Genomic DNA, 19,481 nt, shown 5'->3' on the forward strand with positions numbered 1-19,481 from the left:
AGGTTTATTGGTTTATGGTTTTGTTGGGGGGAAGCTTTGTATACTAAATGACAAAGGATAGATACAGTTACTAAAACATGCCACCTTGTTTTTACATTTTTATAATGGTGTCAAATTTAACCGAACAATGTCAAGGAAAAGGACAGTACAGAGGTAATAGCAGGTGTTTCTGCAGACTAAGGGGAAAGACGTCAGGAAACAGCAGAGTTGTGTATGGGGATTGTCACAACAGAGGGATGCAGGGACAAGAATTCAGAAAATAGGGACTAAATTATATACAGCTCCTGGAGAGCATTATGTTCTTCCAGGCCCTGGGAAGGTAAGTCACATTAACTCTGTTGCATATCATACTCCTCTTACATTTGGTCGCTCAGGAGAGGACAGTCTGATTTAGCTAGCTGCTGTTTATTAGTTCATCTCAGAGATTTGCAATGTGGGATTCCCATCACTGCAGTTCTCCTAAAGGCTTCCCTTGGCCACCTGAATACTGTTCATCTTTACAACATGTATATCAGGTAGGGAATCAAAGATCACTGTAATGGGAATGTTTAGAATACTGATAGATCAGGCCAGTTATAAACTGTAAAACAAAATTTTACTGAATTAATTCATAAACAGCAGAATTCATGCTAATAGTTTTTACATATTATTAGTCATTTTCACTATGTCTACATACTGTTATGCTATAACACATTCTATATTATCTGTGAATCATACAATACTGTGGAGCTGACACTATAGAGTTAGTGCTGTAGCTATGGTCCCCGGTGGTTCTTAGTTCAAGTCAAGTCTTAGTTCAAGGTCAAGGTAATCTGTCTCATGAGCTCTTTGATGAGAGAAGTCATTACTGAAGTGAAGCTTGTCTTCCTTTTTCTCCATCCTTCCTCTTAGTATTCGATGGTTTATGCTATTTTACACCCACACACCCCCCCTAAAAAAGGAGAGTGTCCTCCTCATATTACTTGACTCGGGGCTTTTTGGTGTTTTGCCAGTCATTCTTCTTCTGTATTCAGCAATATGTCCTACCTGTATGACATACCTTACCACTAACCTTGTCCTTAGGCAACTTTTTGTCACTTGTATGGTGTGCAGCTACACCAGATCTGTCCCTTTTGTGGTCACATTGTACACATACTCATGCAAAATGCTTATACTTTGTGTCTGGCTATACACTCACAGTGTTCTAAATTACTTTTATGCTACTGTTGGCTATATTGTTTTATTGACCTTATAATTGGATTCAAGGCAAGCTACTATTAATAATATCCTGATCATAGTACTTGGAATTTATAGGTTTCACAGAACTCTTTCGAGAAGTGAATGTAAGCTTGTATTCCAATAGAGTATTTTCAGTGTTATTTATTTTTCGTTTATGGTTAAAACTAGTTTCTTCCAATTTTTTAAATGGTTTTAAAAAATGGTTTCTAATGTCCTTGAAAGACATTGAAGTAAAAAGGCTTTGCCAACATGTTTCTGTCATAATAATGTAATAATAATAATTCTATTGTAACAGAATAATGTTACATTTGATGTTTCAGTTCTATTTTTTTGTAAATGAAACTCTTTGCTTAATGAGTTACGATTGTATTGTCATTGTCCCAACCCAAACAACACGTAATGTGTGAAGATTACCAAAGATATCTCCATTGTTCCAGAAGTATATATTTTTTTTAAGCAGCTCTAGCCTTTACTCAAAAACTTAAATAAATAGCTTCAAATCTTCCCCTTTCCTCTGAAGAAGTTATTTTTATTTATTTTAGTTAACAGTAGGGTCAGAATGTATAACAGAAACTCCATATTATGTTTTCTCATTATGGGTTGGCAGCTGTGTTTGTTTCCTCCTACTCATGCGTCCTATTTTCCCACATTTTTTCAACAGACATTGTAGATGAGTTCTGCCTCTCTCAACCATGTTATCATGCCAATACAGGTATGAAGAATAGTCTTAGCTGGATGTAACACTCTACATTTTACTGTACTTTTACTCAGTACTAAAATACAAGATCCAAAGACATTTCTACAAACTTTCACATTTAATTTTCTTTTTATGTTTTCTCTCTGATAAATATTTTTCTAAAAAAAAATTGTTTCTTTGTGTGTTTGTTATATCTAGTGCCTCTGCGCACCTGGATGGACAGGAGAATTTTGCCAACTTGTTGAAAATGCATGCTTAATTTACCCAAATAGTTGTTCTAATGGAGCAGCCTGCATTGATGTGAGCCAGCTGAGAAAGCAACCTTTGTTTCAGTGTTTGTGCCCTCGTGATTTCACAGGTAAGGCATATACAAATTATGTAAAGATAGTGGTTTCTTTTTCTTTTAAATATTCAAGTACAGGAAGGCTGACTTTTCAAAAATAAGGAATATGAAAGTATTCAGAGGAGTAATCACATCTCTGCATTTTCTGCTCTCTGCTGTGATACCTACAAAATCTAAATCAAACTTAATAGGTTACTTTTGAAGCTTCCAATTAAGCTTATAGTAAGAATAGACCTAGAGCAGGCTTCAGCTTCAGTTTAAGGGATTACGTGTATGTCTACATGTGGAAGTTCTGCATGTGAGCTAGATATCTGCCTTCTCATTATAGTTCCTGAAGATCTGACTAATGAAAGCAAGGGTGACCAGAGAGTTTGTTAGTATGCATCAGCCTGTATTAGCTCAGATAACTTTAGTTATCCTTCTGAGCTGAATCCCACCTCCTCTTTTAATTTCTTGGTGGGCCACCAATAATTTATGCAACTTAATTTGAAGTGGGATTATCTGTTTCACTTTACCTGACTTTAGAAGTCTAAAGTACGAAGTCCTAGTAAACAAGTCTTCAAGGCTCTATGTATTGTCAGTGAGTGTTTTCAGGGGGGAATGAAGACCACCTGTGCTAGATTTTTGTTAGTGGTTGACACTTACTTCAGGAGTCGTTCTGTTTCAATTGGCTACAAAAGAAGCCTGGAAAAATAGTTTTGATTAACCACATTGAGTTTTAGCTGACAACGAAAACAATTTCTATTTTGTCCCCCATCCTTACCCTTTTTAATAGAAGCCTATGTAAGCTGGACTCTACAATCTTTCAGTAATCTTTGGTTAGAGGGGGCATTGAAAAAGAAGTATTGAATATGATTCACTGCCGTTTTAGGTAACATTAAGGAAACATATATTAGCCATATGCATATCAATTTAAAGATAAGTACCAAAAAGATTAAAGGATTTTTAAAAATAACCAATTCAAAGACAGAAAATTAATATCTATTGCCTGAAGTACAAAAATTAAATTAGTCTAAAGAAATGCTTGCAATACACAAGCAGGAAACAGACTGTAAATCTACTAACCCTGAAAAAGAAATCATAGAGTCATATCCCAGAGAGCTGTAACTATCAATCTCTCTTTTCACTTGCACCTTACCACCTGTACAGTTTTCTTTTTTCAGTCTAATCTTGGGTTATTTTTATTGGTGTGAAAACTAAAAATATGGGTTTGTTAATAAAAGTAACATTTGACCACAGTACTTAAAGTTTTTTTATATAATAGTAAGGTCTCTACTGTACAACATAATCATGAAACAAAAGTCTGACAGGCCATAGTAAATGGCAATAAATGTATGTATTTAATAAAATCTAACCTTACTAAACACTGTGTTATGACTGAGTTTAAGTGGAATTGACTTCAGTATTCAGAGACATCTTATGATAAGGTCTAGATTCTTTCCTTTGTGGGATCTCATTGTAAGAGCTTCTTCATATTGTAATAGATTATTTTTTTAATTCTTTCTAATTTTAGATTCAGTTACTTCATGCTTGTTCCACAGCATTTTTAATTTATACCTGTTTATTGTTTCATTTATGTGTTTGGGAAGGGACAGAGGGAAGGACAATGCAGTGGCAATTTCGGCATGTTTACTTGACTCTGAATTAAATAGCATCTGCAACCAGAAAGGCTATTACAGTTTCACATCTAATTGTTATTAATTATGTTTATAAATTGTAAACACTACAGCTGCAGCCTTTGCATTAACATTTAAATCATATTTGGAGTAGACTTATCTTGGGGAAAACAAAGTATGACATAATGGAACACTCTCAGCTATGAAAAGCAGAACTTTGTTTTAAAAAGTAAGAAAAACATTTAATTTTGTTTTCATACTTTTTAATGAAACCTTGTAGAAGCTTAACATATATACGTACATGTAATTTAAAACTATATTTCTTATTTCTGCTTATACATTTTGGATAGCTGACTCAAAAAATATGCATTTGGTTTAAATGCATAAAGGAGAGAGTAAAAAGGTTATAAAGTATAGTTACGTTTGTAAATCAATGGCATGACTTTTGAGCTTTCAGTTTCCTTCTACAGTTAGTTCTTCATTTTCCTCTTGCTTTTTCTTTTGTCTGAAAGTGGATAAAAACCTTTGCATCTACAACAGTGCATGTAAGTAATATGGCTTATGACATTGAAATGAAATAGTCCATGTCAGCCGTTTCTCAGGTTTTGCACAGTAGAGCAACTGTCCTTGAAGAAGCTTCCTTTAATTAATTACTATCTTTCCTTGTGTGTAGAGCAATCATATTGGCAAGAATTGATTTGCCATGTTAGACACCTTATTTAGTTCATAGAAAAGTCCTTTAATTAAAATCATGTTACTGATGCCAAAATTAAATGCACCCCAAGCAAACTCACCAACCAGAACTTAAAGTAGTACTTCAATCACATATTTTTTCCTCATCTTCAGACTCCTTTCTCTTTCTTTTATTGTTTTATTGAGTTGAGACAGGGCTGCTAGTTTTTACAGGTACATGCAAAATGAATGTAAACAGACTTGGATGAAGCTTGCACTATTGAACTATGTAGGTGATTTGAAACAGTGTTCTGTAGAAAGTATTCTGGTGACATAATAGCTGATGTCCAAGAGAAGATACAGGGTACAAGAGTTCCTATATCTTTCACAATCTAGTTAAGACAACATTTATACTAGTGAACAAAACAATGACGTGGCCTAATTTAAGCCCTCTCTCTGGTCAAATCCACATTTAATTTTTTTTTGTTCTCCAGAATACAGTGGTGACATGTTTTAACCCTGGTGGGCAGCTAAGCCCCACACAGCTTGTCGATTACTCTCTCACAGTGGGATGGGGGAGAGAACTGGAACAGCAAAAGTAAGAAAAATTACAAAAGTTGAGATAAAAACAATGTAATAGGTAAAGCAAAAGCTGTGCACATATGGAAATCAAAATGAGGAATTAATTCACCACTTCCTCTTAGCAGACAGGTGTTCAGCCATCCCCAGAATATTTAGGGAAGGTCTCTATTTTGTGTTGAAGTACAGTGGAAGTCTTATAAGTCTCAAAACTCAAACAGGTAAAAAGAGCAATAAAATTTCTTCCACTGCTCTATTCGCTGCACTAAAGGTGAGCTGATAAAGGAATTTTTATAGCATCATGGGAGGTCCCTATATCACGGGAGTGGCACTGGAATTAACACAGCAGTTTATGTCTCTGCTGTCATTTTAAGCTTTGTTCATTGCACTTAATGTGTTATTATTTTTGTCACCTTTGAAAGAGAAAGTATTAGTGCACACAGATCCCAAACATCAATGACAATGGACTGAAATAATGGAATAAAAGAAGTCACTTGTTAAGTATTACTAGAGGAATTTGGAATAGTTATCTTTATTAAAAGAAGAAAAAAGGAACAGCTAGCTGCTTTGCAGAGGATTAAATTTTCTGTTAAAGAGCTTTCAGTGATAACTGTCAGAAAGCAAAAGTAACAACCAAAGTAATTCAATCACTAATACTCTCCAGCAGATGTCTAGAAATCTTTCCTGCTGTTTAAGGTGCCTTTTAGAAGGTGTGGCTAAATAGCATTAGTTAAGGTGAAAGACAAATGGTTCTAGCTAGGGCAAGGATCCTTACAAAGACCTCTCACCTAAAAAGCTAGCAAGCTGAATCACACAAAAACACAACAGTTTCACTTCATCCTGGGCATTCTACTGTAGTATTCAAGACAAAAGGATAGAGAAGTAAGCATCAAAAAATAAAAACACATGAAACCATATTAGCATAATATTTAATTTGAAGCAGATAAAATCTAGAACACTAAGCAAGAGCTGATGTCTGATGTTGTATCATTATTGTGGGAACTCCAAGCAGACTGCCACCTTTTAAGTCAACAATTTTTCTTAGGTCTCTATTTCCACCAGAAATATTAAGACTGCTGAAACTTTCATGCTGGAAATACTTTTTTTTTTTTTTTCTTTTTTTTTTTTGGCATGCAGCAACTGCATGGAAAGACAAAAGACTGTTAAAATTTTTTACCTAATATTTCAAAGAGAAATGTAATATCAGTATTTAAGTTTTGGCTGCTTTTAACATGGAACAAAATGTTCCCAATGCATGGGGATATTTATTAACATATTCATATTTCTTAATATTTGAGTTTCTGGTTTAAGTCACTGTACAGTGAATATATATGGCCCATATGAATAAGAAAGAATTTTGATAGCATTTTTGTCCATCAAGAATAATTATATATTACATGGTTAACTTAAAGATGCTGTAGTTAAGAAGCATATATAGTGTCAATGTCTATGGATTGCTAATAATTAAGTTCTCAACAGAAAGACAGGCTTAAAACTTGGTATATGAAATACGGTAGTTGGCTACATCTGCTCTTGAACTCCAAAAATTACTTTCCCCACCTCTGTCAAAGTTTTGGTGGTTTTTTTTGTTTGTTTGGTTTTGTTGTTGGTTTTGTTTTGGGTTTTTTTGTTGTTGTTGTTTGTTTGGTTTTGTTTTGGTTTGTTTTGGTTTTTTTTAATGCAAAATACAAAGCCCTTGATGTTTTACTTTCTGGGACTTTTAGACCAGAGCTCCGACCAGAGTCATGTTCTACATCACTGACTGATATTTTAAAAGTATCAGTTTCTGAGACATAGTGGGAGTGTTTCCTAATCACAGTGTGTTTACATGGAAGTCTGTCCTCAAAGTCAGGTGTATACAAAATAAACATCTCTACCACTTTCTTCTGCTTTCCACTTTCTAGCAGCCTACCATGGCTCATTTAATTAAGGCAATTAACTCCCAAATTTAAGGTCATGGAGTTTCCAAAACTGCTGATTTGCTTTAGGTTGTCTGTCGCTTCTGGCTTTACAGCTATCATTGTCTGTATTTTCCTTTTTGCTCATTCAGAGTAAAATCTATAAAGAATCTAAGGTCTTTTTTCCATGGATAGTTTCATAAGCCTCTCAAGGAGAACACCAGTGCATTATTCATTCTCGTTACCCAATGTATAAATCTGCTGCAAGTGACAAGAAAAACTAGGAATTAGCAGCTTTCTTTAAGCATTCTGAGAGGCAGCTGAGAGATAGCATACATTCAAATATTATATATTACCTCCAAAAAATATCATCAAATCATCAATAAGAGACAGAAGGTAAGTATGCCTTTTATGTAAATTCAGTCAAAAAGCCTTCAGAACAAGTTGTTTGAAGTGGTTTAAAAAGTTAATGATCCATAGTAACCAGAGACATTTCTGCTTCTCAGCTGAGCCTGTGTTGATTAGCTCAGCCAAGTACAGCATTTCAGATCTTACCTAAGCACAGAAATTGTCTACAGCACTGTAAAATCACCTATCACAATGCATTTAAAACATAATAAAATATGTAGCACAGATGTAAATATAGTGTAGATGTTTAAAAATAGAAAATGCATTGAAGAGGTGAACACTATCAGGTAGACTTAGTAGCTGCTTCGCGGCTGACCTTTGTAGCTCTCTTTCTTTAGAAGGCTTTAGTCTTACATCTTTTAGCTCCTGAAGTCTTTCTGTATAGTGCAAGCATTCAAGTTAAGATTTAGTGTTTCTGAAGAAGTTATCATGAATGGAACTGTGTAGAAAACATGACTAAGAAAAACAGTTGCTTGTTTTACTACGTTCAACTAAACCAATCCACCACAGTGTTATATACCAACCTGAATATTAACTTTCCTCTTTAAAGTATGGATAATTATGTTTAACCATGTATTGCTTACTTTTTCTGACACAATATACCACATAATTAGCTAACACAGTCCACTGTATCTCCACTGAAGCTAGAATTATGCTAACACATGAACTAAATCTTCAAGACTTTCTTACGCTCTTCCTCAACCTTTATGTTCAGTAGTTGTTCCTGCTAAAAAAGATATCACAAAAAAACCAAAGAAAAATACATTCTGTTGAAATACTGTATACAATACTATTATGTGACAGACTTAAAGGATAGATTCACCTATGTTACTGATATCTGTTACTGATTTATGGTTTTCCTGTGGCATAAACCATCTTCACATGCACCTATCCGCTTGCTTTTTAACGTGTATTACATTGGAAACTTACATTCAGCAACAACTTCTATACTTTGGTCTTCATTCTGGGACTCTTTCTCTGAATAGTTCAGGTTTAATTTTCTTTTTCTGAAATATACTTGCTTCAATTTCCATTTCCTGAGACATATCTCACTTCTAAAACATGTTCCTTCAAACTATTTGACTTCTTTATATCTTTTTGTATTATACCTTTCTCCTCTGTATTTGCCACCAATTTAGTATAAACTCTATATGTGATTAAATTTTTGTTTACTTTATTTGCCAGATCATTAATAACATTAAAACTAACATCAGTTCGAGTATTGCATCTATCTCTGGAGCCCTCATCACAGGAAAGACATAGACCTGTTAGAGCAGGTCCAGAGGATGGCCACAAAAATTATTAGAGAGATGGAACACCTCTCCTATGAAGACTGGCTGAGTGAGTTGCAGTTGTTCAGCCTAGAGAAGAGAAGGCTCCGGGCACACCTCACTGAAGTCTTTCAGTACTTAAAGGGGGTATATAAGAAAGATGGGAAGAGACTTTTTAGCAGGACTTATAGCAATAGGACAAGGGATAATGGGTTCAAACTAAAAGAGGGTAGATTTAGACTAGATATAAGGGAAGTATTTTTTATTATTAGAGTTGCGAAACACTGGAACAGGTTGCCCAGAGAGGTGGTAGATACCCCATCCTTGGAAACATTCAGGCTTTCAAACTCAGCAGGGCTCTTAGCAACCTGATCTAGGTGACCTTTAAAGGTTCATTCCAGCCCAAACTATTCTATGATTGTATGATCAGTCTTTGTGGCACCCCCCACATTTTGGCTACCATCCCAGTACACTGACATCCATCTTTACTCCAAGTTTATAGCCCATCTCATCCTGTTAATCCTTGTATATCAATTCTTGTATCTAATTAATTAGAGTCAACTTGTCAAGGAATTCTTTTGTAAAATTATTAAAAACCCATCAGTTTTCTGGAACTCCATGTCTGTCATTGATGCCTCTTCCAAAGGCCAGAGGAACCTGCAAGGATGGTGGTGTTTACCCAGGCCAGGTATCATGCACATTCTGAAAGGTTCCCTCTCTCTTTGAGTGGCTCTGAGAGGTTTTGCTGGATTTCTTCATATTTCACATGTGATGATTGACTGATTCTCTTCAGACAAGGAATAGTTCTAAAGAGTGAAAGGGTATAAATCTAGAGGAAATTTCTCTGTTCAGGCATGAAAAATGTTTTGAATATTCTTCTAGTATCCTGGGGTGTTTTTATGAACCATATTTATTTTTTTTTAGTGAGACATATGAAGGGCATGTTGACTGGCAACAAAACAAACAAACAATCCCCGGACAACAAAGTAAGAGACTATTTGAAAGAGATGTCTACAAAAGACATTGCCAAGGGCTGAATCTTTAAGGTCAGGTTTCCAGCTAAATCCTGGAGGAACCTAAGAGAAAGGACAGATAATCTATTAGATGGTAAAAAGTCAGATTGTATGTTCCAGAATAATGAGTTCATTTAAGAGCCAAGGTTAATAAAATACATCTCAAACAAATTTAAAGACATTCTGTAAAAAAAGTAGCTCAGCTAAAAGACTCTGTGCTAAAACAACAGTCAGAGATAAACTTTCAGCAAGGACTACTCCTAAAAGTCCTTGAATGATTCCTTTCATTCTAAACCAGGAGAAGGAGAAACTTCAACTGCATATTTAACACTTGAGACTATGTGTCCGTGTTTGTAATTCATGGCAGCAGTTGACAATGGGGTTAAGTCATAAGCTGATCGTGACAATGGAAGTTGTTTTGATCTTTTCAGAGTTTTATATCCACTTCCATGTAAATGAAAAAATGTTAGCTGTGAAATTTGAGAATAAGCATACTCATGTTCACTTGAACTGGAAAATGTTTGTATTAAAGTTTGGATCCCCTTAGTCTATGAAGCTGGGACAGTATTTAGTGAACTTAAGTGTTTTACTTTGGCTAGACTCACTTACTGGGACATGTACCACTATGTTAAAAAGGTTATGTTGCTTTTCTCAGAAGAGAAATAGCTGTCTAGCACATTGGTCCACTGTGTGGTGTAAATGTGCCTATCTTTCACCCAATCAAATTTAGTAAATGATGAGTTCTAATCTCAGAACTGTTATCTCCAACCCCAGTAAATTCTTGTTTTTCAGGAATTAATGGAAATTATTCCCTTTCGATCTTAATTAGAAAAGCTGTGTCATTAGAAAATTATGAATATCACATTTGTGAGGAGGGTTTACCTGGAGTTTACTTTCTAGAATCCCTTCCTCTCAGAAGAATTAGTCATCTTTACAGGGATTTGTGAAACACCATACTAAAATGGAGATATAAAAAATTTTGGAATTAAGTGAGAAATTATTAAACCTGCAAATTTTGATAAAAATAATATTCCTAGATTTTTTTCTAACTACTACTATAGATAAATATGGGCATTCTGAAGCCAACTGCCATTTCAGATAACTGTAGGATTCTTTTTATTTTATTATTATTTTTATTAAATATTGGGATAGAGGAAGTGATAGTCAATGAATGAACTGATTTGGTATGATGTATCTTTAGCAATCTAAAACGTAAAAATTTAGACTAAACAGGTTCCATCAACAGTGGAGTTTATCCAGTTGTAAGCATCTCAACCCACGTATAGAAAAAATCTCTCCAACAGGATGAATTATCTGTTCCTGTTTTTTAAGTTTAGTTTTAGAGTCAAGATGATATTTTTTTATCCATATACAATTAAATTTTATTTTAAAAGGACTGAAAAACTATGTATGTTAATCTTAAATAATTCTTCATTTTACTATTTCTGATAACTACTTTATTAAAGACAGATTTTTCATGTAGGCTATAATAAGGATATATTAACTGCACAGTTCTACACAATGCCAAATAAAAATGAGGAAATACTCAGAAAACCTATTTTCCAACTTCTGGTGGGTCCAATAAAGATTGCTGTAAATGGATTTATTTTCTTTTGAAATAATTAAATGTAAAGTTCCTGGAAGTGGATAAATCATGGCTACTGCCTACAATGTAAATGTTCATACAAGGCTTGTCACTCTGTGCTCTGCAGGTTCTGTGGAAACAATTGAGAATTTTAAAGACTCCAATAATCTGACCTATTTTGGACATGGAGTTCAAGATGAAACAAACCACACTTCAAAATTAAGAAGTTTTAATGGCCTGTAAATGCAATATCATGGATGTAAAGGGCCACATTTCAGGAGCTGAATCTTAACTGCCCACGCCTTGCCAAAGAATATTTTTTTTTTATTTTCCTCCTAGCTTCTTGGTTTAAAGGGTCAAAGAGTAATGGGTCTCTGTGTATGTTTGTGTATGCATATGTGTGCATATATGCATTAAATCTAATTGGGTGTCATAACCACATTCAAAAACAGAAAATAGAAAAATATACTCTTAAGTCGTAATTTGCTGTAATTACTTTCATTTTAGAGAAAGAAAAAAAAAAAACAACAAACAAAACAAAACCAGAATTATGATGTAGTTCCAGTACTTGTGCACTGAAGAAAAGTGTTAGGCCATGTAATATACTTTGTTTGATAACCTTGTTGCCATATAAAATAAGGAATTAGAAATGCTTAGTGTAGATTTTCTTTATGTACTCTTTATTAGCACACTGGTTGCTCTTACATAGTTTCTGCAAAAAGAAGTGATAATATTAAATTGAGAGCAGAAGTGCAAAAATAGACCAAAGCAGTTCACATAAAACTAAAAATATCTCTACTAACTACAAGCACAGCTACAGTCCTAAAGAATGCAAATTCTGATTTCAGGGCTTAAAATGTTTGGGTCAATTAAAAATGAAACACTCTTATTAGAAGTGTTTACTTTTCTACACTCTGCAATATGAAAGGCAACATGGTACTATATTCTTTATAACAACCTTCAGAACGTAATTTGGTAAAATCAGACTTACTGGTACATACATCTCTGATTCTGTTATGCTCAAAATCTTGGTTATGGGCAAGGGAGAAGCACACCTTATATACAGGTAAAGCCACGAATGTACCGGTAATATAACATAGAAGTTAAATATATACTAATTATTAGGTCTGATCTAATCACTACAGAAAATTAATAGAAATGCAATTTAAATTGGGACTCCCACAATTTTTAGTTTCTGCCCTTTTTTATGACATTATACTCACCCTTTTCCCTCCTCTGGGTCTTAAGGTCAGTGGTTTCACAGTGGTGTTGTTGGGGGCAGTGTTACAGAATCCACAGCCCTTCACAGGGAGGAATATGATGTTCATATTTGTGGTTTCTTCTTCATCCCTCTAGGATTTACTTGGAGTAATTTCTCTACGTCTGCTAAAATGCTTTTACACCTTTTCTTCATTGGGCTGCACTTCTGTATCTGAATTTACTTTTTATGGTAGCTCTAACGTATATTAAATACCATTTATTTTTTCTTTTTCTTACCCTTAAGATGATTTTTTTTTTTCCAGAGCCAGGTCTGCATTCTTTAACTGACCACTGGTGAGTTGTTTATAACTGTGGGGTCTCCAGTGCTAAAACTATTCCCCATCTCTTATCATCACATGCCTGTGCTCCTCACATCACATCCTGTGTCTCCACTTCTCAAGGCCTCTGCTATTGTACAAGCCCTGTCTTTCTTTGCAGCATTGCACTAGAGTTGAAAATGTCATCCTACACAGAATAACTACTTGTTACTGCTATCTACATAAAACTATGGTTGTAGCATACAAAGATAAACAAAAGTAAAGCAAATTAGAAGAAAAAACTGCTGTCACACTTGTCACAGCAAAGTTAAACATCACTGCAGGAAGAACAGACCAAGCCTGATGAGCCTCAGTCCTAAGTCCTCACGAATTCAGTGCAAAGCTTATGGCCTAAAGCCAGCAGTGGCAATATTGCACTGCAGGGCTACATGGTAAAACTCATCATGCTTCCTATTAGAATTTGTATTGTATTTGCCACCTTTCCTTCTGGTCCCAAAGTCAATTTAAATGATTGGTCACATGCCACTGATGGTACTTCAGCAGTGTCGTATTTTAGTTCCTTTCAAATTCTTAGATGACTATCACCTGTATTTGGTTATTTGTTATTACTTGTTTAAGTGCACTGGCAAGCTTATAATCAGGTACAGTCATAAGTATGCTAGTTTCTCTGTTTCTTAGCTGGCTGGTACCAAACCCAGAACTGTGTAGTTGCTTTAGAGCATCATGAATTACAAGCTAACAAACACACATGAAAAGCATAGTACATTCTTTAGTGTTTGGTATGCTAATGTAAATACCTCATGCCATAGTACATGGAATATGGAAGTGGGATGACCTGCTTGAGAAGAATATAGAGACCTTACCTGAGTGTGCATGGATGGAGTTATAAAAGCTAAAGCTCAGATGGAGATAAAACTAGCAAGAAAATAAGGGCCCTCTCCTCAATGGGGCATTATGTACAATGTAAAGTAAATTCTTTTTTATGCCTCAGTATTCACAGGTGTGTGCTCAGGTGGTTTCCAGTTCCTTGAGCCTAGCAGAAGACAAAGTCTGGGAATGTAGCATTACCCACAGTAGAGGAAGACACTATTAGGAGTAATGTCCATGGGACCAGAAAAGGCATGCCAAAGGGTGCTGAACAATCCCATTTTCAGGTCACTATCATCTTTGAAATGTCATAGTAAGCTGGTGAGGTCCTTAGCGGGAAAAAACTTAAATGACAACTATATCTTCAAGAACTGAAATGTACAGAATTCCCAAATTCTCCTCCTGGGACAAGGCAGTGCTGGTTATATGTACAAACTAAGGGACAAGAGACTGCAGAGAAGCCCTTTGGAAAGAGATCTGGGGGTCTGGGTTGATTGCAATTTGAATATGATTTAACAGTGTGCCCTGGTGACAAAAAGGGCCAGCTGTGTCATGGGGTGCATCAAGCACAACATAGCTGGCTGGTTGACAACAGTGATTGTCCCGCTCTGCATTGCACTGGTACAACTCCACCTCTAGTATCGTGTGCAATATTGGGCACCTCAGTATAAGAAGGACATCAGACTATTAGAGTGTGTCCATAAGAGGGCAGCCAAGGTGGTGAAAGACCTGAAGGGCAAGACTTACAAGCAGCAGCTGAGGTCATTTGGTTTGTTCAGATTGGAGAAGGCTGAGGGGTGACCTCATCACAGTTTACAATTTCTTCAAGAGAGGGCAGTGGAATGGCAAGTGTTGATCTCCTCTTCCTGATGACCAACAATAGGACACGAGGAAATAAAATGAAGCTGTGTCAGCGGAAGTTCAGACTGGACATTAGGAAAAGATTATTCACTGAGAGGGTGATTGGTCACTGGAACAGGCTGCCCAGGGAAATGGTCAGAGTACCAAGCCTGTCAGAGTTCGAGAACTGTCTGGACAATGCTATTAGTCATATGGTTTATTTTTAGGTAGTCCTGTGAGAAGCAAGGAGTTGGACTTGATGGTCTTTATGGGTCCCTTCCAACTTGAGATATTCTATGATTTTATGAATCATAGAACCACAGTATCACAGAATACTTGAGGTTGAAAGGACCTCTAGAGGTCACTTTGTCCGACTCCCTTGCTCAAGCAGAGTGCCCTGGAGCTGGTTGCCCAGGAGCACGTCCAGACGGCTTTTCAATACCTCCAAGGATGGAGACTCCACCACCTCTCTGGGCAACCTGTTCTAGTGCTTGGTCACACTTGCAGTAAAAAAATATTTTGTGATGTTCATGCATAAACTTAGTTTGTACCTGCTTGTGGTGACACTTTATTTCACTGACATCTTGGCCATAGAATTTGTAATTGAACAATTTAACTTGTAAGAATACGTGTTTAGGTAAAAAATGCATAAGGTCACAATAAAAAAGAAACAGTACAACAGTAAACTCTTTAATCAAATTATTTCCCCTCACTCTAATGTTGTATAATTTATTTTTTCCTTTGTTCCTGTACCTGTTGAATTTATTCCTGATAGAAGAATAACATGCTTAATTGCACACAGAAATCTTGCTTGAGTTCTCTAAGTATTGCTTTTCTCAATTATTCAACCCTCACTCACTATGAAGTCATAATTACTCATTAAAAGCTAAGTGGATTACTATGGAGATCTCTCCTGACATCCATTTAACACTTAATCAGATCTTAATATCATAAATTATGCATTTCTCAGCAGTATTCAGATTCTAATAATTTTTATAACAGTTCGGAGTTACTAGATTCTCTTCACCCCATTGTTGCAGGGAAAAGTTTTAGAATTTGCTTAAAGGATACAGCCACTATAAGAATTTCAGATTTATAGCAAAATAATCCTTGAAGCCTGTTAGATTGTACTAATATTTTCTCTTAAGGGTTTCTTGGACAAGACAATTCCACCCTTATGAATATATATAAAAAAATGGACCCAAAATACATACTAAGATGAAGCTTATTTCCAGCTTCACCCCCCACCCCCACCCCCCACCATTTTCTTTCCAGAACTCATTAAGAAAAAAAGGAGAAAACCCTCTCATTTTCTAGGAGATAGCAACTTCTTCATTACATTCATAGAATCATATAATCCTTTAGGTTGGAAAAGACCTTTGAGATCATCAAGTCCAACCATTAAACCAGGACTGCCAAGTCCATCACTAAACCATGACTCTAAAAAACACTTCTACGTATTTTTTAAACATTTTCAGGGATGGTGATTCCACCACCTCCATGGGCAGCCTGTTCCAATGCCTCAGTGAATAAATTTTTCCTAATACCCAACCTAAAGCTCCCCTGGTGCAGCTTGAGGCCATTTCCTCTCCTATGTCACTTGTTACCTGGGAGAAGAGACCTACCCCCACCTGCCTACAGCCTCCGTTCAGGTAGTTGTAGAGAGCAATTACGTCCTTCCTGAGACTCCTTTTCTCCAGGCTAAACAACTCCAGTTTCCTCAGCTGCTCCCCATAAGCCTTGTGCTCCAGACCCTTCACCAGCTTCATTGCTCTTCTCTGGACACACTCCAGCACCTCAGTGTCCCTCTTGCAGTGAGGGCCCAAACCTGAACACAGGATTTGAGGTGCAGCCTCACCAGTGCTGAGTACAGGAGGACTATCGCTTCCCATATCCTGCTGGCCACAGTGTTTTGGATACCAGCCAGGATGCTGTTGGCCTTCTTGGCCACCTGGGCACACTGCTGGCTCATCTTCAGCTGGCTATCGACCAGCACCCCCAGGTCCTTTTCTCTTCCCCAAGCCTGTAGCATTGTGTAGGGTTGTGTAGCAAATCAGTTCAGTTGATTTTACAAATGAAATATGTATTTTTTTTTTGTATTTTTTTTTGTCAACAAACATTATAGAAAGCTACAGTTAATAACTCTTGTCCTGGTTCATGGCGTGCCTTTCTAAAAGTATTAATTATGATGGTAACTCCCCAGAGATACAAATATATATAGTTACCTTTAGTATCAATACAAAGTGAGTCTTGTAAATGGAAGGTCAAATTCTCCATAGTTGCGCGTGTAACATTACATATTATATTAGAATAATAAACAGAAGTATCAAATTTCCTATTTTCTGTATTATTTAAATTTTACAGTAATAATATAGTTTAAACAAGTATTTATAACTCAGTAAGCTTCATAACTTACAGTAAAATATATTCCTGGCTTTTGAAAAATTGATATGTTAATACTGTGCTATTTTTGGCTGAGGAATAAAGGAGCAAAATCAAGACTGAAAGGCTGTACAGTCTGCTGGCCAACCTCTCTCTAAATACATGAGACTGTACATGTGGTTCAGCACCTGTTGGCACAACACAGACATATCTGGCCAACAAATCACAGCATTAAGGCCTTACTAAGTATATTCCTCTTTACATTTATAGAAGTCCATAAAAAGCAGGTTTTAGGTCTCAGTTTGACACTCCTTTCCAGCTTATTAAAAAGAAACAGTATACATTTGTCAAAGCTTAAGTGTTTTGTATTAGGAATGGACTAAATTGAAGGAAATTGGAAGAAATGTTTTGCTGAAACACAAATTTTATGCTATTAGCTCTTGTTGTTCTGATGCCTCTGGCTTTAGATCAAAAGGAGAGCTCAATAAAAATTTTAAAATATTTTCATTATTTGAAGCAAAATTATACCTTTTTTTTTTTTCCATATGAAGAATTTCAAATAGAATACTAGCTTTTGGCACATTTCATAGAACATATTGTTTGATTAAAGAAATTTTCCCAATTTCTTGTGTATCCCTCCCAAACATTTTTCTCCTGTACAGTTTTTCAGTTTTTTCCCACTAAGCCACTGATTGAAGTAACACTGATTACTAGCAAGTCCATGGTAAAGACATCAGTAATCTACCTTTATTTTCTTTTCTGAAATTTTCCTCTTCAAAACTTGTCAAAACTTCTTCACCTTCTTCTAGATTTCTCAGCAGTAAAGACTGCTTTACTTTTCATTTGTCTATTCTTTATCTTTTCTAAAATTGGAAAACAAAAACTACTCAACTTCTGCTGTACAAATAATAAATTAAAAACAAAAAATGGTAACGGAAAAAGGAACAACAGCAAGCCAATAACAAGAAAGAAAATCTCTAGAACCTTTACATGAATTCATTATATTTTCAGTACCAAAAAGAAGGAGAAAACTTTAATGTGTTTTCTTTTTTGTCAAATCACCGTGTTTTCCAAGACTAACGGTAAAGCTGAAGTCTTCCTTATTGACATTTATGACATTGCCAGAGATATATTTCTCTTCAGTTCGTCCTTTTTAGAACTGTCCGGTTATCTGGTTACAAGTTCAATTGTTTCTTTCTGTTGGGGTAAAAAAAAGTCTTCAGCTAAATGAGCAAGAAATTGTTCAGTGGAATGACACTAAAGGTTACCTCAGACAAATGTGGACTAGCTTTCTCCTAGCCAAAATGGAGCCAGAAACGACATAAAGAAATATATACAGAAAAGAATCAGAAGTCTTGAGTAGAAATCAGGGTTGACTCATGCAGCAGTAAAAAAATAGAGGAAAATGCAAAGGTATTATCTCCATTTCGGGTAATTATTTCTAGTGAAAATCCTCTCTCTTAAGCTCTGTATCCCTATTTTGATCTCATCTAAAATTGTTTTTTTAATGCCTAAAGGGTTCATTTTGACCTTTTTTTAAAGACCCTGAGTTATTTTTATTTTTTTTTAATAACAGAGAGAAAGGAGTCTGGAAACTTACACAAGGTCTTTAAATTATAACCATTATTTCAGAAAGATTATTTAAAGCAATAGTTTTTTTAACAATATTGCTAATATGGTTCATGGTGTTTTTTTAAAAAACATGATATTAGTTCTTAGATTTTTTAGGATTATTTTTTTTCTTAAATCCAGGAGAATTCTGCGAGGTGAAAATTAATAATTGTGGTTCCAATTCATGTGAAAATGGAGGAACATGTGTTGACTATGAAAATCATTTTAAGTGCATTTGCCCTATAGGTGAGTCATTGGAAATTTATTCTATTTTCTAAACAGAACAAAGAAAAAGTAATCCAAATATTTAGGTGTTGACCTTGGATGGATGCCAGGTGCCCAGCAAGCTGCGCTATCACTCTCCTCCTCAGCAGAACAAGGAGGGGAGAAAACTAGATTAAAAAACCCTTGTAGGTCAAGATAAAGGCAGTTTAATGAAGCAATAGCAAAAGTCACACACATGGAAGCAAAGGAAAACAAAAGACATTCTCTCCTTCTCATCGGCAGGTGATGTTTGACTGCTTCCTGGGAAGCAGGGCTTCAGTACGTGTAGTGGTTGCTCTGGAAGACAAACATTGTAAATAACGAATAACTCCCATTCCTCCTGCTTTATCTTAGCTTTTATCTCTGAGCAGACATCATACGCTATGGAATATCCCGTTGGTCACTTCAGGTCAGCTGTCCTGGCTGTGTCCCCTCCCAAGATCTTGCCACCCCCAGCCTACTGGTGAGAGGGGGGAGGTTGGAGAGGCAGAGACAGCCTTGGTGCTGTGCGAGCGCTGCTCAGCAGCAGCCAAACACCCGGTGTGTTATCAGCACCTTTCTAGATACCAACACAAGCACAGAGCTATGGGGGCTGCTGTGGGGCTCAGCCAGACCCAGTACAGTAAGAAATAGCAACATAAAAATAGAAATATGCCTCAATATATGCAGTGAACATTTT

At 35.9% G+C, this 19,481-nt stretch overlaps 1 protein-coding gene across 1 annotated transcript in view; it reads left to right on the plus strand.

Annotated features, from left to right (window-relative positions):
• EYS (eyes shut homolog) overlaps positions 1-19,481 on the plus strand; it is an 867,458-nt gene that overhangs the window by 83,679 nt on the left and 764,298 nt on the right. Inside the window, exons 6-7 of the mRNA XM_040598785.1 lie at positions 2,114-2,273; positions 18,680-18,784. Coding sequence (XP_040454719.1) covers positions 2,114-2,273; positions 18,680-18,784 — 265 coding nt within the window. The remainder of the gene's footprint in view (positions 1-2,113; positions 2,274-18,679; positions 18,785-19,481) is intronic.

The sequence above is a fragment of the Falco naumanni genome, chromosome 6, assembly GCF_017639655.2.
Source record: "Falco naumanni isolate bFalNau1 chromosome 6, bFalNau1.pat, whole genome shotgun sequence".
Taxonomy (NCBI): Eukaryota; Metazoa; Chordata; class Aves; order Falconiformes; family Falconidae; genus Falco; species Falco naumanni.